Here is a 21,827-nt window from a genome sequence, read left to right as displayed (position 1 = left end):
GTAGTATACTATTTCATTTTTATGACACTTTTCAATGTACTATATTATGACTTTTACTTTAATATGACCTTTACGACTTAATATACTGTGACATATTTTGACATATTATACTATGGCTAAAGTCATAGTATAGCATGTCAAATAAGTCATAAAAAGTCATTGTATAGTATGTCGAAAATGACTTTTTCGACATACTATACAATTTCTTTCTGTTATGCTGTGACTTTTTATAACTTATTTAGACAAACTATACTATGACCTTTTTCAACATATCATACATTATACTTTTTGATATTTTTCAACAAACTATACTATGACATTTTAATCACTTTTTATGACTTTTTTCAATACACTACTATTCTATGACTTTTTTATGACATACTTTACTATGTCATAAAATTACTATACTATTTTTTTTTTTTGGCATACTATACTACATTATGTCTTTTTCATGGCTTTTTGACATACTATACTTTATTTTTTCTGTCATTTTTATGACATACTATACTTTGACATACTCTTTTCTTTACCGACATACTATACTGACATTTCAATGAACATTTCGCTTTAACTTTTCTGTCATATTATACTGACTTTTTATGGCATACAACACTATTTCATATGTGACAAAGTATATTGTGGCTTTCCATGACTTGATTTTTTAATGACATACTACACTATCTCTTTTCTGGCAACAAGTGATCGTACAACAACAAGTTAAAAGGGATTCAAACAGAGGGAAATACTTACAAAAATAGACCATGCTGGTACAGCCGTCGGATTAACGGCTTTTGAACTTTTTGCCAGAAGAGTGCCCTGGACTTTTTATTTTTAGCTTCAGTGTTCCCCGCCAAGGAGTGCACTTGAACTTTAACCTTTTTTTTAATACTGTACTATACATTTTGACTTTCCTGAAGTTGAGAATGTGACTTTTGAACTAAGACCGGCCAGCCTATTTGAAGTCAAACCTCCAACTGTAAACACAAGTTTATGAGAGCCATTTCAATGGTTTAATTTAAACAAACCGTTAATGAGATAAACTGTTACGTCTTCAGCTAATCTTGTTTGAGGATCAGGGAGTCATCAGTCAAATCCCCATAAGACCAGTCGGTGACAGCGGTGTATAGCCTACATGTACTGAAGTACTGGAAGCAATGCAACCAATGGATACTATCAGCTGATTGTGTCTACAGGAGATACCACTTGCAGGTGAGTCCCATTCTCTTATTATAGGCATGTACAGCGACTTGTGTTCATTTGCACTTTTGAAACAGAAACAAGACGGATTTGTAGACTATAAGTTGATTTAAGACGCTAACTGTAAATTGACGGTATATGACGTTCAGGTGCTTTTACTTCATTGACATTTAAAAAATAAAATGAAGGCAACATGAGAAAATATTGCTGTAAGTGGTCATAATTGTGATTCTTTGTTGCAGATAAAAAAACCTCATTCCTGGTTTGAAAATAAAGAAAAGCAACAACGCAGACTTTTGTTCCTGGACTTTGAAAGAGTCAAATCAGCGTATAATCCCGTGAGCTGTCACAAAGCCTGGGAAACCCCACCTGCTACTCCACACAAACAACATCCGCACGGGACAACTCTTGAAATGGATTCCCTAATGTCGCTGGGTGCCCCTCTGAAGCAGTTCACCAGCTGCGTGTCAGTGAAGCGCCCCTCCACCAAGAGAGTGGCCAAGGGCAGCCAGTCTGTCCGCAGGCTCAGCTTCACCCGCAGGAAGAGCGTCAGCAGGAGGAGAAGCCTTCCCTGCAGCAGCCAGAAAGTCCCCGACTCCTGGCTCAGACTGTACCAGGATGACCTGAAGAGAGAAAGGTATGGGGCAACACGTTTATTCATGGTCATCCGCTTTGAAACAGGCATTCTAGACACAAACAGATATTTTGTCATCCAGTGATTTATCTATTTTTGTGCTAATAATTTTTAAAGGATGGGTTTTAATTCTTTTCTGACAGTGTGACAACTCGTTAAGAAATTCAGTTACCGTCTTGTTATCCAGCTGAGACTCCTGGCAAGGACACATTTGGATTAAATGAGGATAAGGCTGTGCCTCACGTGAATAAGCTGCTTGCCCATGTGCTGTTCTTAAATGTTGCTCTGTGCCGTTTGCCAAAGGAAACGCCAGCAAGACATGCTGGCCAAGAAGAACGCAGAGAGGACAGTTAGAAAGACTCACTTCAGGAGCCACCACTGCCTCCCAAGGGTAAGGGAACAATAAAATCAAAAAATGACAAAGACATTTGGTTGTCGGTATATACAATCTTGACATACCTTCTCTTCCACATGCAGCAGACCACCACTGGCAGAAAGCCAGCCCCAGTGAAGGACGAGTCCTTCTTCGGAGCCTTCCAAGGCCTCAGTCTGGATGGACTGCTGGGAAACGGCAGTGGGTCTCCCGCTGCCTCGATGCCTGCTGTTAGTGGAGATCAGTGCAATGTTATGTGAGGAACATTTAAGGACAATCGGACTGTTCAAATGATCCGAATGCTCAAGAGATTTGAAGGACAAAGGGCTGATGGAGGGAAGGTGTTTTGAGTTGAAAATAAAACCATAACCCAAGACAAAGACAAGGCTACCTGTCTTCATTTCTTTTTTTTTAGTAAAGACAATATTGCTTTTTGTTCTCGATTCCTTGATGGTTGTTTTGCATTGCACTCTGTATTAGTCTTTGTAAAGATTCGGTCTCCTTTTGAAAAATGAATACACAAAATTGAACAAATGACATGTTGGCCTTGAATTGTATGGCTCCAGGGTTCTCACTCCTGAGCTGCTTTCATTACGTGTTATTTGAAATCCAAAGCAGAAACTAAACAGGTAATTGGATTTTATTCAACATAAATAAGAAGTTCTGTGCAACAAACACCAGTCAGATGTTTTAGTATTTAAATGAATACATGCAGAACTAAGACACAAAATGCAAAACCTGCATTTATACTGTTGACTTATATTTCTGTGAACTGCAGGACGGTCCAGAAATATTTTCCTATTCTGCTCCGATCTGACAGCATATTTCACGGTTGTGTGTAAAACCGGTCAGTGTTGTGTCTGCCTGGTCATTTCTGTAATTACAACCAGATTCTCAAAACGAATGCCACATACCTTTTAGACATCATCTCCCAAATCTAGTCATGTTAGAATCAGCTTTGAAGACCAGTGTAACGTAGGCTTTTTAACACCAAGCTTTATTTAGTTAAAAAAAATAAAGAACAAAAACAATGACAAACCACATTTTTCTCATCAGTTACGGAAGAGGAAGATCCATAATTTCTCTTTCTTACATGAGGCAGGTATGATCTCTGGGTCCAGATCACAAATATGTACATTAGAAAACCAAGTACAAAACTACGTTTGTCAGGATGAGGACGTTTTCGCACGACAAGTATCCCAATGACTGCGATGACGACTTCACAGTGGACTGCAGACGACGAGATGAGGACACAGAACTGGGTTTTTTCATAACAGTGGGTTGAATCTAAAAGTCCCATTTTACAGCATCATTCCCTCTGTTCCATCTTGACTTTCGGGGGCTTGAGGAAGGACCTGTTCTTTTTTTCCTTGCTCTTTTTGCCTTTGGCCTGGAAGCTCCTCCAACTGTCCACACGCCCATCTCTCGTTTCCTGACAAAATGTGTTGCCAAAAAAATGGTCATTTAAGGAATGCCAAAAGCAATCATGTTTCAGCTTAAACGTAACCACAGTTACAAGAACGCACCTCAAAGTTTTTCTGCCATTCTCTGTCCCGCTTTGCTTTCTCTGCCGTCTCGATTTCTTCCTCTCTCGCCCTTTTCCTGGTAAATGAAGAGAAAGTTTAAATCAATGTCTGTCTAAAATGTCATTACTTCATCATTTACCTCTTAACGAGACGCGCGTGTTAAATTGTTGAATTATGGCCAGAAATGTGTTTCATGACGTCACAGCGACCTGGACTTTTGACGCCAGAATCTAATAGATTCATTCTCGAGCCTCAAATTTTAAGAAATTCCCTCCAGGCCAGAGGTATCGCGTTTGCACGAATTCTACGTACATACAGACGGACAAACCGGAAACATAATGCTTCCGACCACAGCTGTAAGGGTTAAAAAACTCATGACATTCTGAATGAAGGGCTTTTCTGTTTCAATAGTGAAATCTGTGATGACATTTTGATATTAGAGTCACAATTTACATGATTCAGACATTTAGATAAAGAGGAGAAGGCGGGTTACCAGCTTTTAAATCCTTAAGAACAAAAAACAACGGTTGTAAACATGTTGCGTGTGTTATTTACCTTTCGTGCATGTCCTTTGCTTCCCTTTCCTTCCTCTTGATTTCAAGCTCTGCGAACAGCTTCATGGTCTGTTTGTACACGGCCTGCTTAAACTGGAAAAGGACAACTTAAGTCTTGTAAAACCCTTATTTAGTAGCATGACAAATATTTGCTATATTACCATTGTGAAAATCCTATTAGTCTAAAATAATCAACTGATAAAAATACACAATGCTTTAATAGTTTGACCGCTATAACCAACTGCATGTCCAATGAAACCAATTACTATCTTGACTGAAATTATGTCCAATAGATATTATTTAAAAAAAAATTATATTTACTTTCAATTTATATTTTCAACACTAACGTCCCAGTATGTGTGTTTTTCTTCAATGTCGACTCACCATTTCAGGGTCGTCCTCCTCCACATCCAATGACTTCCCATCCTTCTTCAACTGTTTCTTTTTCTCCTTGACCTGTCGGGAGCACATCATAGCAGAATATAAAATGTTAAGACAAATACAGCTCAGGAGATCTGAGTAACATGGAGGCAATAATGCCCTGAATGTTTGAACGGTGAGGAAACGTGTTCAACACTCACGTTGTGCTCCACATACTCCTGTCCCGCATGGACCACATCTAAGGCTCTCTTCCTCTGTTCTGGTTCCAGTAGGAGTTTGTATGCCTTGTCCACGGCTACAACAGACACACATTCAGGGGAAATTAAAGTTCATTTTTCCATCTACTGGCAGCAGAGGAAGGAGCTGGATGTCAACATGAAACAAGTTCCTCAGTTTAAAGACAGCAGATACATGTAGTCAGGAATGTACCTTCAAAGGATTTCTGTGCTCTGATTTGATCATCCTGATTTTTGTCTGGATGGACCAAAATGGACAACTGCAGAGTTAAAGGAAACAAAATATTAGGAAACAAAACAACATTATGACACTATCACCAAATCAGCAGGCAAGCTGCCTCTTCACAGAGGAGAATGATAAAATGTTTTGGGTTGTTTTGTTTCGCTCACCGCCCGAAATCTTTTCTTCAATTCATCATCTGTTGCCTCAGGATCAATTTGCAGCACCTGGAAATGTTGTGAACATCGGTATGTTTATTCAACAAAAGGTATATTATCCAAAGAGAGAATCCAATCATTATTATGCTGGAATCAAAATAGTTATGAGAGCAATGAGGGCTCCACAACAGCATGTTTGTCAGCCTAATGTAAACCAAAACCATCCCAAAGATCAACACGTGAGGTATTTGTTTCTCTGATAGCGTTTTGGGGAAATATACATGGTTGCAACATCATGTCAGTAACAACAAAAATAAAGATTTTTGACCAATTAAGTCAAGAATTTAATTTCAATCAATATCATTTTACTGCATTGGAAGTCGTTTATTAAATAAGGATTTATTAAGGATTATTGTTATATAGATATGATTGTTTTCCTCACATTTGATGTCATAAATCAGTACTTGAGGTCATTCGCCTATTGTTACCTTTGGGTCTAGTAACTGTGATCGGCATCCAACTGGACTAATAACATTTATAAACTGACAAAACAATTTAAATAAACACTTTATTGGTGGCACACGTACCTCAAAGGGATTGAGGTTGAAGTAGGATGCTCCAGGTCTGAGTAGTCGTTCAATCTGCTGCTTGGAGGTTAACACGGAGTCTCTCTTCTCGATCTGCTTCACCTGTTCAAGACAATGACAACTTTCAAAATACAGCCTCAGTCAAAATGCACAGTCCAGCTGCAGCTGCACTCACTGGTGCTGTTGTTAATAGCACGTTCTCCTGATGATGCACTAGATAAGCCAGCATTCAGGAGTGACAGCTGATCAAACAGCAGGTTGCTCTGCATCTTTTCTGGGAGTCAGACCTCATTCATTTGATATCTATGAAACAGTGACTAGCCAAAGCGTAACGCCAGACACTCGACCCTGCTAACGTGAGACAGAGGGCTGAGATCACCTGCCTCGAGAAGCATTTTAAGTGAAGTGACTAGTGGGGGTTGAGAAGAGGAAACTAAAAGACATAGACGCGCTTTTGGCGGTGTCCTTATAACCCCAGAAAGACGTGTCTGCTCACAAAACATCTCTCAGTAAACGTTAGCTCCTTATCGTTAGCTGAAGGCAATGTCTGCGAGGCCTGTAGGTGCTCAGCGCGAGCGCTGATGCGTAACTTCAGTTGATGCACGGAGAGCGAGCGGCACTTTAAAAACACAGAAACTCACATAAGATGTATCGTACCTCCGTGTAAAAGTTTTGAAACAATTCATCCGACACATTTTCGGTAGAAGGTTCTCCTCCGGCGGCCGCCATCTTCCCCCCCTGATCTACATGTGACGTTGTAGCGTCACGTGACCATGCGGTCTCCTTAATGCTAGTTGTCTCAACAGTGCACGCGCTACACAGAAGAACATCTTTATGAATGAGTTTAACGTTACGTCAAAAATAATTTAACTATAGGTTTGAACTGGAATTAATACAAACGGAAGGTTGCGTTAGAAAGGCTCGTTATTTTGGTTTCATTGTGATAAATGGAGAAAAATGCAGGATAATAAGTGTGTTATCATGCATTTGTTATCAACAAACTTTACAGAGTATATCAATTTGCGAGGCTTGCATTGTGTTTTCTCTGACATAAATTTACGACTGCATTTCTTCAAAATATAACCCGAATTTTAAGGCTCCCAATCCCAGAGACAGCCCTAACTAACCCTGTATACAGCTTTAACTAAACCATGATTATGCAGGAGAGGACAAGCACTGTCAGTGGTCTACCTGTACTGATCCTGTTCACTGTTTACATGCCCACCCATCATCTCCATCTGTTTGACTGGTGAGAAACATCTTCATCTACTATAGGAACCACTACTGAACTCCATGACGTTGTATTTTGAAGACTCTAGTAGAAGTTGTGCACATGCTGTAGTTTTTAAATTACCAATCACTAGGTCCATGTGAATATAATAATAAAATAAACATACATACACAAACACACATTTTTACTTGGGTAATAACATGTATTGAACAATCAAGAGCAACAGATGATTCCCCTTTACATGAATACTGATTTAATCTGGATAAGGAAGGAGCAGTCTGCTGGATGGAGCTCTTGATTATGTTCATCAACTGTATCCTCCTACGCTTCTGGAGTAAGTGGAAAGACATTAACCGTTAGAATAAAGGCATTTCAAGACTAATGCACTACTCGTCACACCTCTTATGAATCCCAGTTATGGCCGTTACAACTTTTGTTGAAACATGTTTTAATGTGACGTTTACATTGATTGAGACTTGGGAAGTTTCTCCAACACATACGTAGCTCCACCAATCCAAAAATGATTCCTCACCTGTGCAGTCTGCTGAGCAGGGAACAGGGTAGCCAGTCCGTGTTCCCATGAGTACCGGACCTCAAGTGTACAGTCCAGTAAGTGTGGACCCTGTGACGATGCTGGCTCGCAGCTCGTTGAGGACGGCCTCCTGACTCGGAGCTAGAAAAGGGCCACACAGACGAGGGCATGTTGACAAATCTTGGGTCAAACAGCTTCCAAGCATCGGCATGACCAGCGAGACTGCGTCGTCTGTAACATGATGTAATGCATCTGTAACTGGAAAGAAGAAGAAGCCAGACTTGTGACTTGATGCAGAGTTAATATTCTGAAAACTAACCCTAACAGAACGAATTGGCTCTGCGAAGCAAAGAGGTCGTAACATTCTAAATCATGTCAAAAAGTAAAAGTAGAAACATGTTGAGACCTTCTGAGCATTAGTACAGATAATGAACAATCTTACCAATCAGTCCCTTCCATTTGTGTGAACTCATTCACATGGATGGGGGCAGCTCCTTTACTGCCTAGTGACAAGAGGCAACATATAAAAGACACAGTTCTGAAGTGAGAAACTGTAAAGGAAACTCCAGCATTTGATGGCACTTCAGTACAAACCAAAATGTGCGATACAATAAGCTTTCTGATGCAACGCCGTGCTCCCTGTTTCAGTCTTACCTGTGCAATATGAACACTGTAGCACTACTACTGCCATCGTGTGGCGTTCAGGGGTACAGACATCTCTTTTGGAGGCACAGCCATTGTTCCAACGTCAGCCAATTTGATCCGCTTTTCATTTAGTATCCCGACTACTATTTAAATCAATGTCAACAACAGCTCCTCTACTTAATATACGTGTATTAATTTACACCGTTCCAGCTCAGGAAATGGCCAATAAAAGCAGTGTTGGATAAAGGAACAATGGATCTCTAGTCGTGCTCGGTGTGCAATTACTACCTCTAGCGGCATTGGAGGGGAAATGCCCGCCCAGCCCACCACCACCACCACCACCAACCTCTATTCACAGAATGTGTGCAGACAGCTGAGGTGTGGTTTTGGTGCAGTGAGCAAAGGTTTTGTGGGTTTATAGCTTGGCTTACCAAATCCTTGACTGTATGCCTTCTGGCTGCTTAATCCAGTCTAAAGGAACGGCCATTTGGCTCTAAATGAGTGTTTGACTTTTCAATTGGCTTACAGGGACACATGTGCACGGCTGTGAAGGAAAAGAATTGCACCGCTCCCGTGTTCTCTACGCCCCCAGAAACATGCTGGGAACACAATTAATTTGAACATTTCCAATGATTCTCGGGTCAACTTTAGTGATTTGTGTTCTTCATATCCTGGAGAAAAGAAAATCCCACTACTAAGCTTGATTCGCAGTGCAGTAAATTAGGAAGGAAACAATAAAAAAAAAACAAAGTATAATTAAGGCTAGTGTTTCTCGAGTGATTACAAGAAGCTACAGGAGAGGAGACAGTACTCTGTGCAAGGCTAGCTCACCCTCGAGTACCGTTCAGGGGAGTTCCTCATTCTAGCGGTGCCGCTCTCATTGCTTCTCCACCTAGGCAGGTTGGAATAAGAGGACAGACACATGAAACAAGATACAATGATACCATGGTACCAAATGACAAAAACACTATTTACAGTAAACAGATTCTGACAGGTGGTCGCTTGCTTTGGCAACATTTTTTTGAATTTTAACCCCTTTGGATGGTCAGATCCTTGGTGTCCTCTGAAAGGAGAGCAGATGGTTGAGATGATGTGCAGATTTTTTTTTTTAGAAATTAAAAACAAATGAATTGGAAACAACTCGGCACACAAGTACAAATCCATTCAAGGTCAAATGTGTTGTAACTGTTAGAGTGTCAGTATCTGGACCATACCAGTGCAAGTGACATTTCACCGTTATACAGGACTGTCCATGCCTGTAAGGTTTGTGTTAACAGGTGAACATAGTATATGCTTCAGTAAACGTCTGCCTCGATAAACACCACTCGGGTTAAAAAAGGTGTAAAACAACAAATAAGGCACAGCGAATTCACACCTGTGAAAAGAATCCATGGTTTCTTCTACTCAATTACTTCTCTTCTTGAAGCATTCTCAAAATTTAACAAAAATAAATCACCCATAGGGAGCACTCCGTGTTTTTTCTTTCTTCATGAACAGCGGAGAACAGCATTTAGTGAGGGTGAGCTAACATTTACTAAAGCATACACTGTTTACCTGTGCACACAAATTGTAATAGACAGGTACAATCTTGAGTAATTAAAAGCCAAAATTGCCAAAAGTTTGGTCCTTTAACAGTTGTTTGAATTTCTTTAATATTCACAATTTAAATTCTGAGTGCAGGAAATGACAGTAGTCTGATGTAACATGCACTGGAAATTAAAGGGTTAAAATCCTGTGTTCATCCAAAACACCTTTCAAATTCTCTTGTGCAATTTCAGTCTTTTGTAATTATCCGTTGAGAATTTGACTTGGAAAAGAAGATCTTCATCCAGATACGGGAATTGATAATCAAATAGCGAATGACAACACTGAATTTGAGTATCTGACAATTGACTGATGCTCAGCTTAGTTTTATTGAAACGGAACAAACGTAAAAGTTATAAATACAAAGAACATCAGAACAAACTGCTATGGCTCTTAAGGTAAGCCAAACCAAATTCTATTGGGCAAGTTCAAAGAAAACATAGGAAGTTATGGTATCAGTTTAAAAAAAACACAATTTGTCTATCTCTAGAAATGCTAGGCATACACTTTGAACGTTACAAAACTTTGATTTCTTCCTTCCTGTGGATTCTTTTCTCCACCATTGCAAAAAAATGAAGTATGAAGCTCTAACCATATGCATTTATTTACAAGCAAGTCCCTAAGCAACTATGAGAAACCACAAATAAAGGGAGTACAAGAAGGGGAAGGAGGAAAGGGGCACGGGCAAAAACGTCCTGCTAGGCAATATCACTATTTAATGTCCTCTCAGACTTTTGAGAACGAATGTCCACTTTTTTTTTTTTTGTAAATGTTCATTGTTGGCTTTAAAAGAATCAGGAACAAAACGTAACAATAAAAGTGTTTTGTGTGGGTTTTCTTTTTTTTTTTTTTTTTTAAAGACACATGTCCCAAAGTAACCGTAGGAGTAAGAAATGATTCACCACAACGGTTACGTTCCCTTCTTCAGCCAAAAGGCTTTCCAGCCAATCACCTCGAGCCAATTCTGGAGTCTGTCCGTTTTTCTCTGACATATATACAGATTTTTTTTTCATGAGGGGTGAAGAATAAAAAGTCAATCAAAAAATTGTGGCCAATCTCCTTTTCTTTTCTTTTTTTTTTAACTCTTGTTTTTCACTTTTTTTTTTTTGTTGTCACTTTGCCAAATACCTTTGGGTGCATCTACTTCCACTGCTGCCCATAAGAATCCTGTGAAAACTCCATGGTGTCATTACTGTAACCATAGTTACCAGAATAGTCGGCCCCTTGCTGCAGGGGCTGCTGGGCGATGGGCTGGGACCCCCAGTTCTGTTGGTTGTTGGTCTGGCGGCGCTTGGAGTCAGGCTGGTTAAACACGTCTGCCTTCCTCTTTCCGCCGACGTTGCCGCCACGGTTGCCCCTGGCCCCGCGAGGACCGCGACCCCTCTGCGGCTGGAAAGGGGCTCCGCGCCCCCCGCGGCCGCCCCTCGGTCCACCGGGCGGGGGCCCTCTTTGGGCGTAGCCCCCTCGACCTCGTGCCGGGGGCGCTCCCCCGCGAGCTCTAGGCGGAGGAGGCCCGCCCCTGCTGGGACGAGTACCGCGGCCCCTCATGCTGTACACGTCTTCGTAGCCGTAGTACGGGTCTTCATAGCCACCGCGGTAGTCGTGATAGTCATAGCCATAGTAGTCATCATAGTAGTCATCATATCCATAGTAATCTGGAGGATAGGCATAGCCCCCTCGGCCACCACGACCCCTGCCTCGGCCAGGTGGCGGCATGCGTGGAGGTGGGTAGTAGTAGTAGTCGTCATACCTGCAGAGGGGAGCATAGAGTTACATTTAATGCGTTCCTTATGAGAGAAGAAGTCGGGCCGTAGACGAGTCACATGTCTCTCTCACCCTGAATTCCTGGTGGTCTGCCGAGCTGCTTGGCGCTCTTTTCTCTTCTTGTCTGGGGGCTTTGCCAAGACTATCTCAATTTCCTCTCCTCCAAGCTCCTTCCCATTCATCTCATCCATTGCCTGGACAAATAAAATAAAACAATCCATTAACTGTAGCATACATCACAATCAACAGACATGCTAAATATCTCGTCCAAAGCATGAAAACTACTCACCTTTACGGCAGCATCCCTTTCTTCGAAATGGACAAAAGCGTAGTCTTTCAATTTCTTCACTCGCTCCAGCTTTCCAAACTGAGAGAAGGTTTTTTCAAGGAGCTCTTCAGTCACTGCTGTGGCCAGTTTCCTTACAAAGAGCACCTTGACCTACAAGACAGGAAAAACAGGGAGGTTTGTTACCCTGAACCTGGGCCACTGGGGCGTGCTCACATGCACCAACAGCCACTAACTGTCACAGATGTGCACCAACATGCACGCACGGCCCGTCAACACAGTAAGGAAAGCTCGGATAACAACACACACGGAGGGAGAACAATCTCATTCTCTGCTCAGCTAGACATAACTCCACCATATCTCACCATAAATAGTTTGTTTGCGGCTACATTAGTGTTTAGAATGTTAAATACAGCTCCTTTAAAGAGGAAGACATAAGACTAACCTTGGCCATCACGTCCGGGTCTGGCTCAGCCACAGGGTCGGCCCACTCCACAGTGACGGGGTTCCCCCACACCTTGACCTTGCCACTCATGAGGCGGCGGCGAGCCTGCGCTGCGGACTTGTGATCCTCGTACTCCAGGAAACAGAAGCCACGGTTTTTCTTCTTGTCGTCTGGCTGGTGGTACAATATCACCTCTTGGAGACCCTCTGTGCAACACAACAATATCATCTCTAACTTCCAAAACAGTTGTCGGGTTTATCATCGTTAATGACTTTGAATTTGTTTTAATGAGTTTCATAGACAAATTTCTCTCTTTTGAAACTGACCTGTAACTTTTCCAAAGTCTTCCAATATGCTTTCCCTTGTCTTGTTCTTTGGAATTGATCCAACAAACAGGCGATTGTTTGCAACAGATATACACACTCCCAAGTACTTGCCAGGGCGGATTTCATGGTTATCACACTGAAAATAAAAACGGGGAGGCCAAAAACTGTGAAATTCATTGTACATGAACAGTACAGTAAAGCATAAAGCAATTTGAAGCTTGAATTATTCTTGTTTTTAAAGTTACACTCCAGAGATCTTGCCTAAAATGTCTAGAGCAGTCCTTTAAAACTAACTCTGTTGTTATATGGTTTGAGATGCTTCTTCCAAAGTCGTGCTATTCTACTTACAAGCTTTACAGCCTTTTGTGCATCATCCTTATTGCAGTAGGTAATGAAGGCATAGCCTCTATTCTGACCAGAGAGAGGGTCCATCATTAGCCTGAGGTCCCAGATGGGACCAGCAGACTCAAAGAGCGGCACCAGCTCATCTTCATACAAATCCCTCGGGATTTTCCCGACAAACACCTGATGAAGAAGAGAGAAACAGGTGAACAAGTGTAAGGATGTGTTAAGTCCAACATGCAGCATGTTCTGCAGGACTCTGAATGTTACTGCAGCACAGACATATATACACACACACATATATATATATATATATATATATTTATCTACCTCAGTTCCAATCCCTGGTTGTATTCCTTTGAACACATCCTCAGGTGGGGGACCTCCATATTTTCTCTGCCCTGTGGTGACATCCAGGGTATATCCGGTCCGCTCCAACAGAGCCTGAAAAACACAAAACATTAACCGGGTTGCATGGCTGCAGAGGCATGTTTATATGACATTCGTGCACAACAAAGCTCAGTCACATGACTTTGTGTACCTTTATTTTTGCTTCATCTGGGCCCTTGGTGGACTCTTGCACTTTACTTCCTTGTTTTTCTCTCTGTCTGTAAGTCTTCATCACTCCACAAAGGAACGCACTTTTATTCTACATTTAAAAGAAACAAACAAATGAGTTGTTACTTATAGTGTACACAGACATACAAATCCAATCAAAGACAAAAGGAGATGCCATCGATCCATGTGGTTACCTGTACGTGGGACAGGTCGCTCTCTTTGAATTGTTGCAGCACAGTCAGCGCTCCCTCCTCATTGAATTCACGCAGTGCATCAATGGCCCTTTCATCCAGGTCAACATACTCCACCAAGCCTGCAATTACAAAAGCATGTTCACTACCGGGCTGAGCTACAGGAGTGACATCTCACAGCTCTTTAAATCAAAACAACTATCACCCACCTGTCTGGAAGATGTTGTCTAGACTTTCGGCTACTTTCTGGGGCAGCCCAGCGTCCACGAGCGTCTGGTAGTTCTCCGTGTGTGTTGTGGTCACATCCATGGGCTCCTCTTCTTCCTTCAGAGGAGCAGAGCCGCCGTTCACCTCCGCAGCAGCCATCGTCCTGTCATACAGCAACGAAGAAATACAATGTATTCAGTTAAACAAAAGAACGTATTGTTCTTGAATAGGACAGACCCACAAATACTGGGCTTTTCATTGTCATTATCCTAAAATAAATGTGTTTAAATTCATCTTTATACAACTGCTGCAAAGCGAATTGTTTATTTAGTTATTTGATGGCCCGTATAACTTTACTGTCAATAAATAACAATAGAAGGCATTTCTAAAACCCGTAACACCCGTCTAGCAGTGACTGGATTAGTTAAAAACACAGTCCCTGATAGATTGATGCGATAGCAGCTATCGCGCGGTAACACAACACGGTCACTTAAAGAAAGCACCGACGGCTAACGTTACCGTCCCGCCCCCCTCACATGCAGCTAGCTAACGAGGACACATTTATCAGCACATCTACATGCACAGGGTCCGACTTGGCGAACGCAGCTTTCGAAAGTCAAATGCATTAAAAACGAAAACAAATTTCGGAGCAAAATCGCTCTCCAACGTGTTTTATGTTGAGCCGACAATAACAGTGGTTAGCAGTCTAGCGGCTCATACTTAGGCCTCATCGTGCAGAGACAGCTTTCGTGCACACACACACAAACACACGCTCCGTATAAGGTGCAAACGGATAGTTAGCAAAACTCACCGGTCTAATTCGGGACACTAACAGTGGCGTGTGTTAAAATGCGGAACGATTATTTTGTCGCGCGTACAAAAAATTGTCCAATATGAATAATACGTTTTAGTCTAAACCACGAGACAAATTTCCAGACAGCTATGGTCTCGTCGTCGGCTCGCCCGAACAACGCAACCGCTTAGCAAACATCGCGAGATGTCAACAATACCGCGCTGAGGGGGCGGGTGTGTTCGTTTAGACTCATTGTTTGGAGTCTGACTCCTGTGGCTTTATGCTGAGCACGTAGCTGATCCAAATACAACACAATACAATCACAATCTTAGCGGCTACACAAACACATCTTACAAAATGTGTGAGACATAGGCTTACGTTAAAGATACATCCCAGCTAAGCGGCTGCCACTTTCAACCTGAGCGCGGAGGTTCAAAGTGAGCGCCTCATCAACTATACATGTATGCAGTCTATGTACAGGTCCAGCCTGATTATTCTAACTACAGCTACTCAAATCCCAATACACAGCTGACATTTGACGATAATCAAGAGGAATACAGCGATGCACAGACATGTTCAAAAGTCTTCATGAAATATCAAAAATGAAAGGCTTTATTGGTTTATTGATATTTATGATGTCAGTATGAAGTGTCATACAGGACCTGCCTTGACAAGCAGTAAATAAATCAATATTGGATTATGATTGATTTGGTAATCAGAGGGTCGGAAGGAGAAATTACAACAGGCTTCCCAGCTTTAGTCATCATGGTTCAGCTTTCTGATTTTGCCCTTGTGACGGTCAATCTCCTTTCCTAGGCGCTCAATCTCCTTTTTGTGGTGCTCAATCTCCTCCACATGATGCTTCTTCAGCGCCTCCATCTGCTCCCTCTCCTTCTGCCTGCAGGTGGAAACACAGTGATGAAAAACCGGGTTCAAAAGGTGTGGAACCTGTTATTACCTGCAGCTTACTACTAATATAACTGGTGCACTGTATAGAGCCTTTATGGGAGGTTTAAGGGGGTTTATAGTTGTCATTACAAAACGTGCCAATGAGTGGCCATCGGGGGACCCTTTTCCAATTTTTTTGGGGGGGGCCACAAACCTGTACCTGGTTTGCCTCTCCTGACGGTGAGCCCCTGTTACTTACCTGAAGTACAGCTCCTCCTCTGCCACTTGTCGCTTTCCAAATGCACCACCTGCCGCCCTCACAGCGCCTCCTCCGCCCCCACCTTTGCCTGCGCCCTTGCCCAATTCGCCAAGCTGGAATAAGCAGAATGAATCCTCACATTTCACATAAAAGTCACCGCCTGCCACAAATCGGTGTATGAATGTGTGTTTGAACGGGTGAATGAGAGGCAAAGTGTAAAGCAATAAGGTGGAAAGGTGTCACATAAATACAGTCCATTTACCAAACATATTTAACAAATTAGAACATATAAAAAATCCTGTTCGCTCATTGTGTAAACCTAAAACAATCAATGCATTCATTGCTGTAAAACGGTTGTGTCTCTTTGTTAGTTGCTTCAGTAAACTCATTAATTTATCTGGATGCATGGTAGTTTCTATCGGCTCATACTAACAATAAAACAATTTGATGACAGACTTTGAACTTCTTTATCTGTTAAGGAAATATATCTATAAATTAAAAGTTTTCCTAAACTTACACTTTTTATTATGCAATCAAACAACCTCTGCAACAGCACAGAAAACAACTCCATCGCTCTTATTTAATGTCTTATTAATTAATTGCGTTGTTACGCTGCCTCTGCTGAAGGTTACAAACCTATAACTGATAGTTAACCTATTCATCGGTCACTTTGTTTGCTCCTCATTCAAATAGGACTGTGTATGAATACAGCCAGCTGACCGTGACGGGAACCTTTCATAATTCACCAGTAACACAGAAGCTTTTTTTTATGTTGTTGTTGCTGAGAATGATGATTAACAACGTTTCTAACGCTACATTGTATTCATGACGTAGTCCCCTCGTGCCTACGCAGCAAAGTCATCAATGACCCCGCACAATTAGTTGATCCCTGAACGCAACACGTCAACAACTAGCTGCCCGGGGCTAACTTCCTCCGACACCAACAACTTTACTGATATTAGCAAGCTAATGCTAACATTCAAGAAGTCATCTGACTTGACAACATTCGGACGTTGTGTTACCTGATCAGACGCCATTCTAATCTGAGAGGCGACGCATCTCCTTATGTTTGCTCTAAGAAGGAACCTTGACATTGTGCTGATATTGTTATTCGCAGCTGCAACAGGGCAGAGACCACTTTTGGTGTTTCCTCTGTCCCGGCTCGAAATGCGGAAATGTTAAATAGACGTCTCCTCCTGTGGGTGTGGAAAGCATGGATGTATAGATGAAGACCAGCCCCTCCGTGCGCCTGTTGCTGCCGCCAGGCGGCGAGGGGTGAGAACTGCAGGAGTTATGTGCAGTGGGCTCTGCACAAAGATAATACTGTATAGGCTACACTTGAAATGTGCAGTTGGGATCATGCAGCTGCACTTGCCAACACGCTATAAACTGCCAACTAGTTAACTGTACTGTATTAAACCTCACGCTCATGCAGATTAGAAACAATTATATTTGTAAATGATCTTTGTTATGTTGTCACATGCCAGTAAATAGATTTATTTCTTTGAAATACAACGTTCATACCTAAGTAAAATGCCCATACTCATTTATTGTTGGAAAATTAATTATTTTGAAGGATTTGCAAGAATAACAATCTAATTTGTACAATTTCAACTGACCTGCTCTGCACTGACTCTGGCTATCACAAGCAATTCATTATAATTATTAATTTGAAGTATGTTAATTCATTTCCCTGTCATTAGCAATACATTAAATACGTCTTTCCTGGAAACATTTCCAAATAGTATGAATGTTTCATATATTCCATGGTGGGATTTATGATTATTTTGTTTATATATTCCATGTTTCTCACACAGAACTGAAGAAGCACTATGTAAAGCTAGTTACCCCCCCCCCCCCCCCCCCCCCCCCCCCCCCCCCACACACACACACACACACACACACACACGCACCTTTTCAACCAATGAATCCTGTTTAAAAACCGAGCAGCATAAACAGATCTTCAAACCAGGTCTCAAGTCCATGCAAACAGTAGGAAAACAAGCACACACCCATAGGCTGTCACTGATTTAAAAGCCCGTCTTATTCAGAACATTACCTAAGCTTTCTAACAATACATAACACAACTAAATTATAGTACATTTTTTAGTCCTAAAAAGCTTCACAGACCTATCTAATTAATTTCATGGTCATATTTTGTAAGCACTGTCTGCAGACCTGTGACATCGTTGTGTTGTGGCATTATTATTTAAAAGGATAAGACCCGGTGCTCATCTGTGGAGTGCTGGATGAGGCACACTCAGCAGCACAAAGAGAAGCTTTGCACAGTAAAGGGAGGTCAGTGGGTGTTTGAGTACAGATGAGTCATAATGGAGTCCCATTGAAAAAGAGTCCTCCCTGCTAGACAATGCACAGCCCAGCACAGTGTCGTACGAGCTCACCTTTGGTGCCTGACACTCCCCTTTCATCGTCTGAATCCTTCAGAGTTGATGGTCAATGAGCAAATGTAGGAGGGGTGCTTTTGTGATGACGTTCTTGCATCCTGTCAAGCTGTTTAAGTTCGGAAATGACCACGATGATCCGGAAGCTCCAGGGAAAAGAGAAGCGTATACTTGTTGAGCCACTGTGTTCTGCCGTGCAACAGCCATGGTCAAAAATATGGCGGTATGAAACAAAGACAAGGGAAGTCTGAAAGCGTGTGCACGACAGAGTAAGAACAGGGTCAATGAGAAAACACTCAAGGAGGTTACTTGCTTTTGCAGGTTAGATTTGAACACTTAAAGATGCATTTTAGACATTACCTTACATTAGGCACAGCAGTAAGAGAAAACTGCACAAGAGAGGTAGTAACACCCTTGCAACAAATGGTGGCAGTATACTCTCGTACAGATGGAGACCATCCGCTTTTGCAGTGAATATGTGATAAGCTTCATGTATAACAATTCCCTCTTCACTTGAAATGGATGTGCTGCACTCATTTTGTTTCAAATGAGGGTAAACATTGAGTTTCACATAGAACATTGAATATATATTTATATTAAATATTAACAGAGGTTGCTGGTTGTGCTGCATAACAGCATTAGAAAACAAAATCACGGATACATCCTTCAAAAAGGAAAATACGAATAATGAGGGCAGCATCCTTGATGCTAAACTGATTGACACATATATTATTCCCATTTTAATACATTTTAATGTCAAATTACACCTGAGTATACAATTAATTCTTGTTGAATAGAACCGGAAGTCCATTTGTCGTGTCTGGGAGAAAATATCAGCTAACACACGAAGGCCAACTGAACTTTTAAGGGACTTTTTTTGTGTGTGGCCGTGCACATTTGTGCATTTCTTTCTATGGTCATGTATGGACTTCCGGTCCACTGGATACAGAGCAGCCAGCAGTTAACTGGATCCTTTCAGAGCTGCTCACCTCGCAGGCTCAAGTGTTGCCATAGGAAATAGTATCCTGGCAACAGCACTAACCTGAGCAAAGACAAAGTAAGGTCATGCAGACAACAAGATGTGGTACAATGTTCCTGAACAAGTCATTTCGTAACCTCTGCTCGCAAGAAATTCAGTATAATTGTGTCGTACTTCTTTTTTTGCATTATTATTCCATATAACATAACACACATTATTCCTGCAAGGCTCCATTTAAGATGGAGATTTAATATCCACATGTTTGGATGTCAGGCATAATGATTTTAATGTGTCCTGCTTCTACCAGTGCACTATCAATAATATGATTGAAAAGAGCTCTTATCTGAAATCCATTCCTCCTGGAAAAAAAGCATGTTGGTACCCCTGGGGATGTAAGGGAAAGGGTTACATATTGAGTTAATAGCACTGTGTTGGTTTTGAGTCACTTTAGAAAGGTACTGGAATGAAATATGCATTTATTTCCTAGAAGCCTGTTGAGCATATTTAAAAAAAATCAAATAAATGGAAATTTGAATTGCATTGCAGGAAAATGTACACTATGCTGTTTTGTAAGCATGAACCCATGTTGGTATTTTAAAGTGTTCAGACGTCTTGGTTTCGTCTATGTGCACTCAGCTCATCTAATTCTCCAAAACCTGCTGAAACTCCGTGTTCCTAATCGTCCTCATGAACAAGCCTGGATGTTGCCACTGTTGCCATGGCGACTATCAGGGTTGATAAAGGGGTCCAGATTGTTTGTGTACATACAGGGTCCTTTGGACATTAGGCTATTCACCCGATTCGCAGGCAGCCTTGCAATAATTAACAGTGAATTGACTCATTTAGCGAACTGATTACAAGGTGTTCAATGTGAGTGAGTCCACAAACAGACAATCAGTTCTTTTTGAAAGTTAAGGCGGCCGACATCACTTTTCCCCCGACTTGGCAGCACAGACTCAGACTGCTCCCTATAAGTGCAGCTGTAGCATTTGCTAATAGATTTAGCTTTGCATCCCATAACATTGACAATTAGCCACTTTGTACAATCACAGAATTGACTGTATAATAGTAAGACTCACATGTATATGTAGTTGCTCTGTTCGGCTATAATTCGGCGCTAAATGCTAATGTCACGATGCTGGCATGCTTATAGCAGGTATGTATACCATCTTCAACGTCTTAATTTGGCGTGTTAGCTCAGCATGCTAATATTTGCTGATTAGCACTTTACGCAAAGTAGCATTCACTAATAGCTGCATTGTAATGTTAAAGCTTGCACTCTAATTGCATTGATAATTGGCCATGATGTACAATCACAGAATTTTCTGGAATAGTGATGAGACAAACAATAAATAAATTAAATTATAATATTCTCTGGTCTACAGCAATGCTACCTACTCTGTTACTTCAGAGCTAAATGCTAATGTCATGATGCTGGCATGCTTATAGCAGGTATAATGTTTATCATATTCACCATCTTAATTTGGTGTGTTAATTTAGCATGCTGCCGGTTGCTAAATAGCACTAAACATAAAGTAGGCTATAATTGGGGCTGCTGTCAACAGTCTATGGTAAATGGTCATCTTGACCTGAAAATGGCGCTATATGAAAAATCAAGGGATTAGAAAAGTATTACCAACATCCTGAATGGGGCATGACAATGTGTGGATTAACTGCAATTAACTGCAAACTGCTCTTGCAGACACGATTGTCTCTTGTGACCACATTGAGCCTCTTTGTTCCAGCTGATTGTATTGGACACAATGTCATCCATAATTCAATATTTAAGCTGCCTGCCTTCCAGTTCAACCCCTGGGGTTAGCATATGGTCTGAAGGTAAGACTAGTGGTACCCTACAGAAAAAAACACTCTCAAGAGACTGCTGGCATTTAGCTATGACGCACAAACACAGCTGTAATCCACCATATTTGACTTCTTGTCATTCAGAGGTAAATCAGGAGGGAAAGTGTGAGAAAAAGAGAATGTGTGTGTAAAAGAGAGAGAGAGAGAGAGAGAAAGACACACCAACAGTGTTAGATATGTGTAAGTGCTTATTTCAAATTTGTGAGTGACCATATAAAATCAACCCCCGTGGTCCGTGATTGCTTTAAATATGTATTGGCAGTCAAGAGAAACAGATAAGCCTTGCATTCAGATCTGTTGTGCTCTGGGAAACAAGAGTATGATTTGAGCTGAGAACATGCTGTGCCACAGCTGAAAACAATGGATTTTGCTAATCTTCAGAGCTCAAGTTTTGTTCTCCAGCAAGGAAATGAAACTCACAGTTCTGTAACAAACACAGCAGGACACAGTACCTTGTTATTAAGACTGGTTATCTCTGAGTACTTCTTTGGGGCGTAATTATGAATATTACACATTTTAAACTCATACTTTCAATATTAATAATATGAATATAAAACCTTATAGGATTATAAGATAGTTCTTATGATATGGGAGTATTCATTACATCAATACCACAAAATAATTCAGAGTCAAGAACACTATTTCAGTGTTCTATTTAGCAGCGGT

At 41.3% G+C, this 21,827-nt stretch overlaps 4 protein-coding genes across 5 annotated transcripts; 1 reads left to right on the top strand and 3 right to left on the bottom strand.

The window, feature by feature from the left end:
• Nucleotides 1-1,107: 1,107 nt before the first annotated feature.
• Nucleotides 1,108-2,673, top strand: LOC306708717 (uncharacterized protein). Its single transcript, XM_079176636.1, has 4 exons — nucleotides 1,108-1,209; nucleotides 1,440-1,834; nucleotides 2,135-2,222; nucleotides 2,309-2,673. Exons 2-4 carry the CDS (start codon nucleotides 1,611-1,613, stop codon nucleotides 2,462-2,464), a joined length of 468 nt encoding a protein of 155 aa, XP_079032762.1. The 5' UTR covers nucleotides 1,108-1,209; nucleotides 1,440-1,610; the 3' UTR covers nucleotides 2,465-2,673.
• Nucleotides 2,674-3,180: 507 nt separating this feature from the next.
• dnajc8 (DnaJ (Hsp40) homolog, subfamily C, member 8) lies at nucleotides 3,181-6,612 on the bottom strand. Of its 2 annotated transcripts, none has more exons than XM_079176497.1 (9): nucleotides 6,524-6,612; nucleotides 5,867-5,968; nucleotides 5,292-5,348; nucleotides 5,095-5,161; nucleotides 4,866-4,960; nucleotides 4,669-4,740; nucleotides 4,286-4,377; nucleotides 3,731-3,806; nucleotides 3,181-3,636 (listed from the first exon to the last, which is right to left on the bottom strand). In XM_079176497.1, exons 1-9 carry the CDS (start codon nucleotides 6,593-6,595, stop codon nucleotides 3,514-3,516), a joined length of 756 nt encoding a protein of 251 aa, XP_079032623.1. In that variant the 5' UTR covers nucleotides 6,596-6,612; the 3' UTR covers nucleotides 3,181-3,513. The 2 variants fall into 2 exon arrangements, with proteins under 2 accessions (XP_079032623.1, XP_079032624.1); XM_079176498.1 differs by having other exon boundaries at nucleotides 6,508-6,596.
• Nucleotides 6,613-10,680: 4,068 nt separating this feature from the next.
• On the bottom strand, nucleotides 10,681-14,931 carry LOC306708544 (heterogeneous nuclear ribonucleoprotein R-like). Its single transcript, XM_079176394.1, has 11 exons — nucleotides 14,789-14,931; nucleotides 13,980-14,140; nucleotides 13,774-13,892; nucleotides 13,563-13,670; nucleotides 13,352-13,465; nucleotides 13,028-13,204; nucleotides 12,680-12,815; nucleotides 12,354-12,559; nucleotides 11,912-12,061; nucleotides 11,695-11,816; nucleotides 10,681-11,608 (listed from the first exon to the last, which is right to left on the bottom strand). The coding sequence occupies exons 2-11, from the start codon at nucleotides 14,134-14,136 to the stop codon at nucleotides 10,999-11,001; spliced, it is 1,899 nt and encodes a 632-aa protein (XP_079032520.1). The 5' UTR covers nucleotides 14,137-14,140; nucleotides 14,789-14,931; the 3' UTR covers nucleotides 10,681-10,998.
• A 428-nt stretch (nucleotides 14,932-15,359) lies between these two features.
• LOC306708632 (ATPase inhibitor, mitochondrial-like) lies at nucleotides 15,360-17,101 on the bottom strand. The gene is made up of 3 exons (XM_079176506.1): nucleotides 16,940-17,101; nucleotides 15,918-16,030; nucleotides 15,360-15,668 (listed from the first exon to the last, which is right to left on the bottom strand). Exons 1-3 carry the CDS (start codon nucleotides 17,009-17,011, stop codon nucleotides 15,527-15,529), a joined length of 327 nt encoding a protein of 108 aa, XP_079032632.1. The 5' UTR covers nucleotides 17,012-17,101; the 3' UTR covers nucleotides 15,360-15,526.
• Between the last annotated feature and the right edge of the window lie 4,726 nt (nucleotides 17,102-21,827).

The sequence above is a fragment of the Pholis gunnellus genome (genome assembly GCF_910591455.1).
Source record: "Pholis gunnellus genome assembly, chromosome: 16".
NCBI lineage: Eukaryota > Metazoa > Chordata > Actinopteri > Perciformes > Pholidae > Pholis > Pholis gunnellus.
Note: the sequence above shows the minus strand (reverse complement) of the source record. Positions and strands in the feature narration are given on the sequence as shown.

Bases quoted from the DNA above. Each gene is read 5' to 3' on its own strand.
- dnajc8 (XM_079176497.1), bottom strand. From the start codon at position 6,595: ATGGCGGCCGCCGGAGGAGAACCTTCTACCGAAAATGTGTCGGATGAA. The intron at 5,162-5,291 runs GTGAGCGAAACA...TTAACTCTGCAG, and splicing joins TGAAGAAAAGATTTCGGGCG to TTGTCCATTTTGGTCCATCC. The intron at 4,741-4,865 runs GTGAGTGTTGAA...TGCTCCCGACAG, and splicing joins AGGAGTATGTGGAGCACAAC to GTCAAGGAGAAAAAGAAACA.
- LOC306708544 (XM_079176394.1), bottom strand. From the start codon at position 14,136: ATGGCTGCTGCGGAGGTGAACGGCGGCTCTGCTCCTCTGAAGGAAGAA. The intron at 13,893-13,979 runs GTGGGTGATAGT...TTGTAATTGCAG, and splicing joins AGACAACATCTTCCAGACAG to GCTTGGTGGAGTATGTTGAC. The intron at 12,560-12,679 runs GTCAGTTTCAAA...TGTGTTGCACAG, and splicing joins AGACTTTGGAAAAGTTACAG to AGGGTCTCCAAGAGGTGATA.
- LOC306708717 (XM_079176636.1), top strand. From the start codon at position 1,611: ATGGATTCCCTAATGTCGCTGGGTGCCCCTCTGAAGCAGTTCACCAGC. The intron at 1,835-2,134 runs GTATGGGGCAAC...CGTTTGCCAAAG, and splicing joins GATGACCTGAAGAGAGAAAG to GAAACGCCAGCAAGACATGC. The intron at 2,223-2,308 runs GTAAGGGAACAA...TTCCACATGCAG, and splicing joins GCCACCACTGCCTCCCAAGG to CAGACCACCACTGGCAGAAA.
- LOC306708632 (XM_079176506.1), bottom strand. From the start codon at position 17,011: ATGTCAAGGTTCCTTCTTAGAGCAAACATAAGGAGATGCGTCGCCTCT. The intron at 16,031-16,939 runs GTAACACAACGT...TGCTTATTCCAG, and splicing joins TTAGAATGGCGTCTGATCAG to CTTGGCGAATTGGGCAAGGG. The intron at 15,669-15,917 runs GTAAGTAACAGG...TTCCACCTGCAG, and splicing joins GAGGAGGAGCTGTACTTCAG to GCAGAAGGAGAGGGAGCAGA.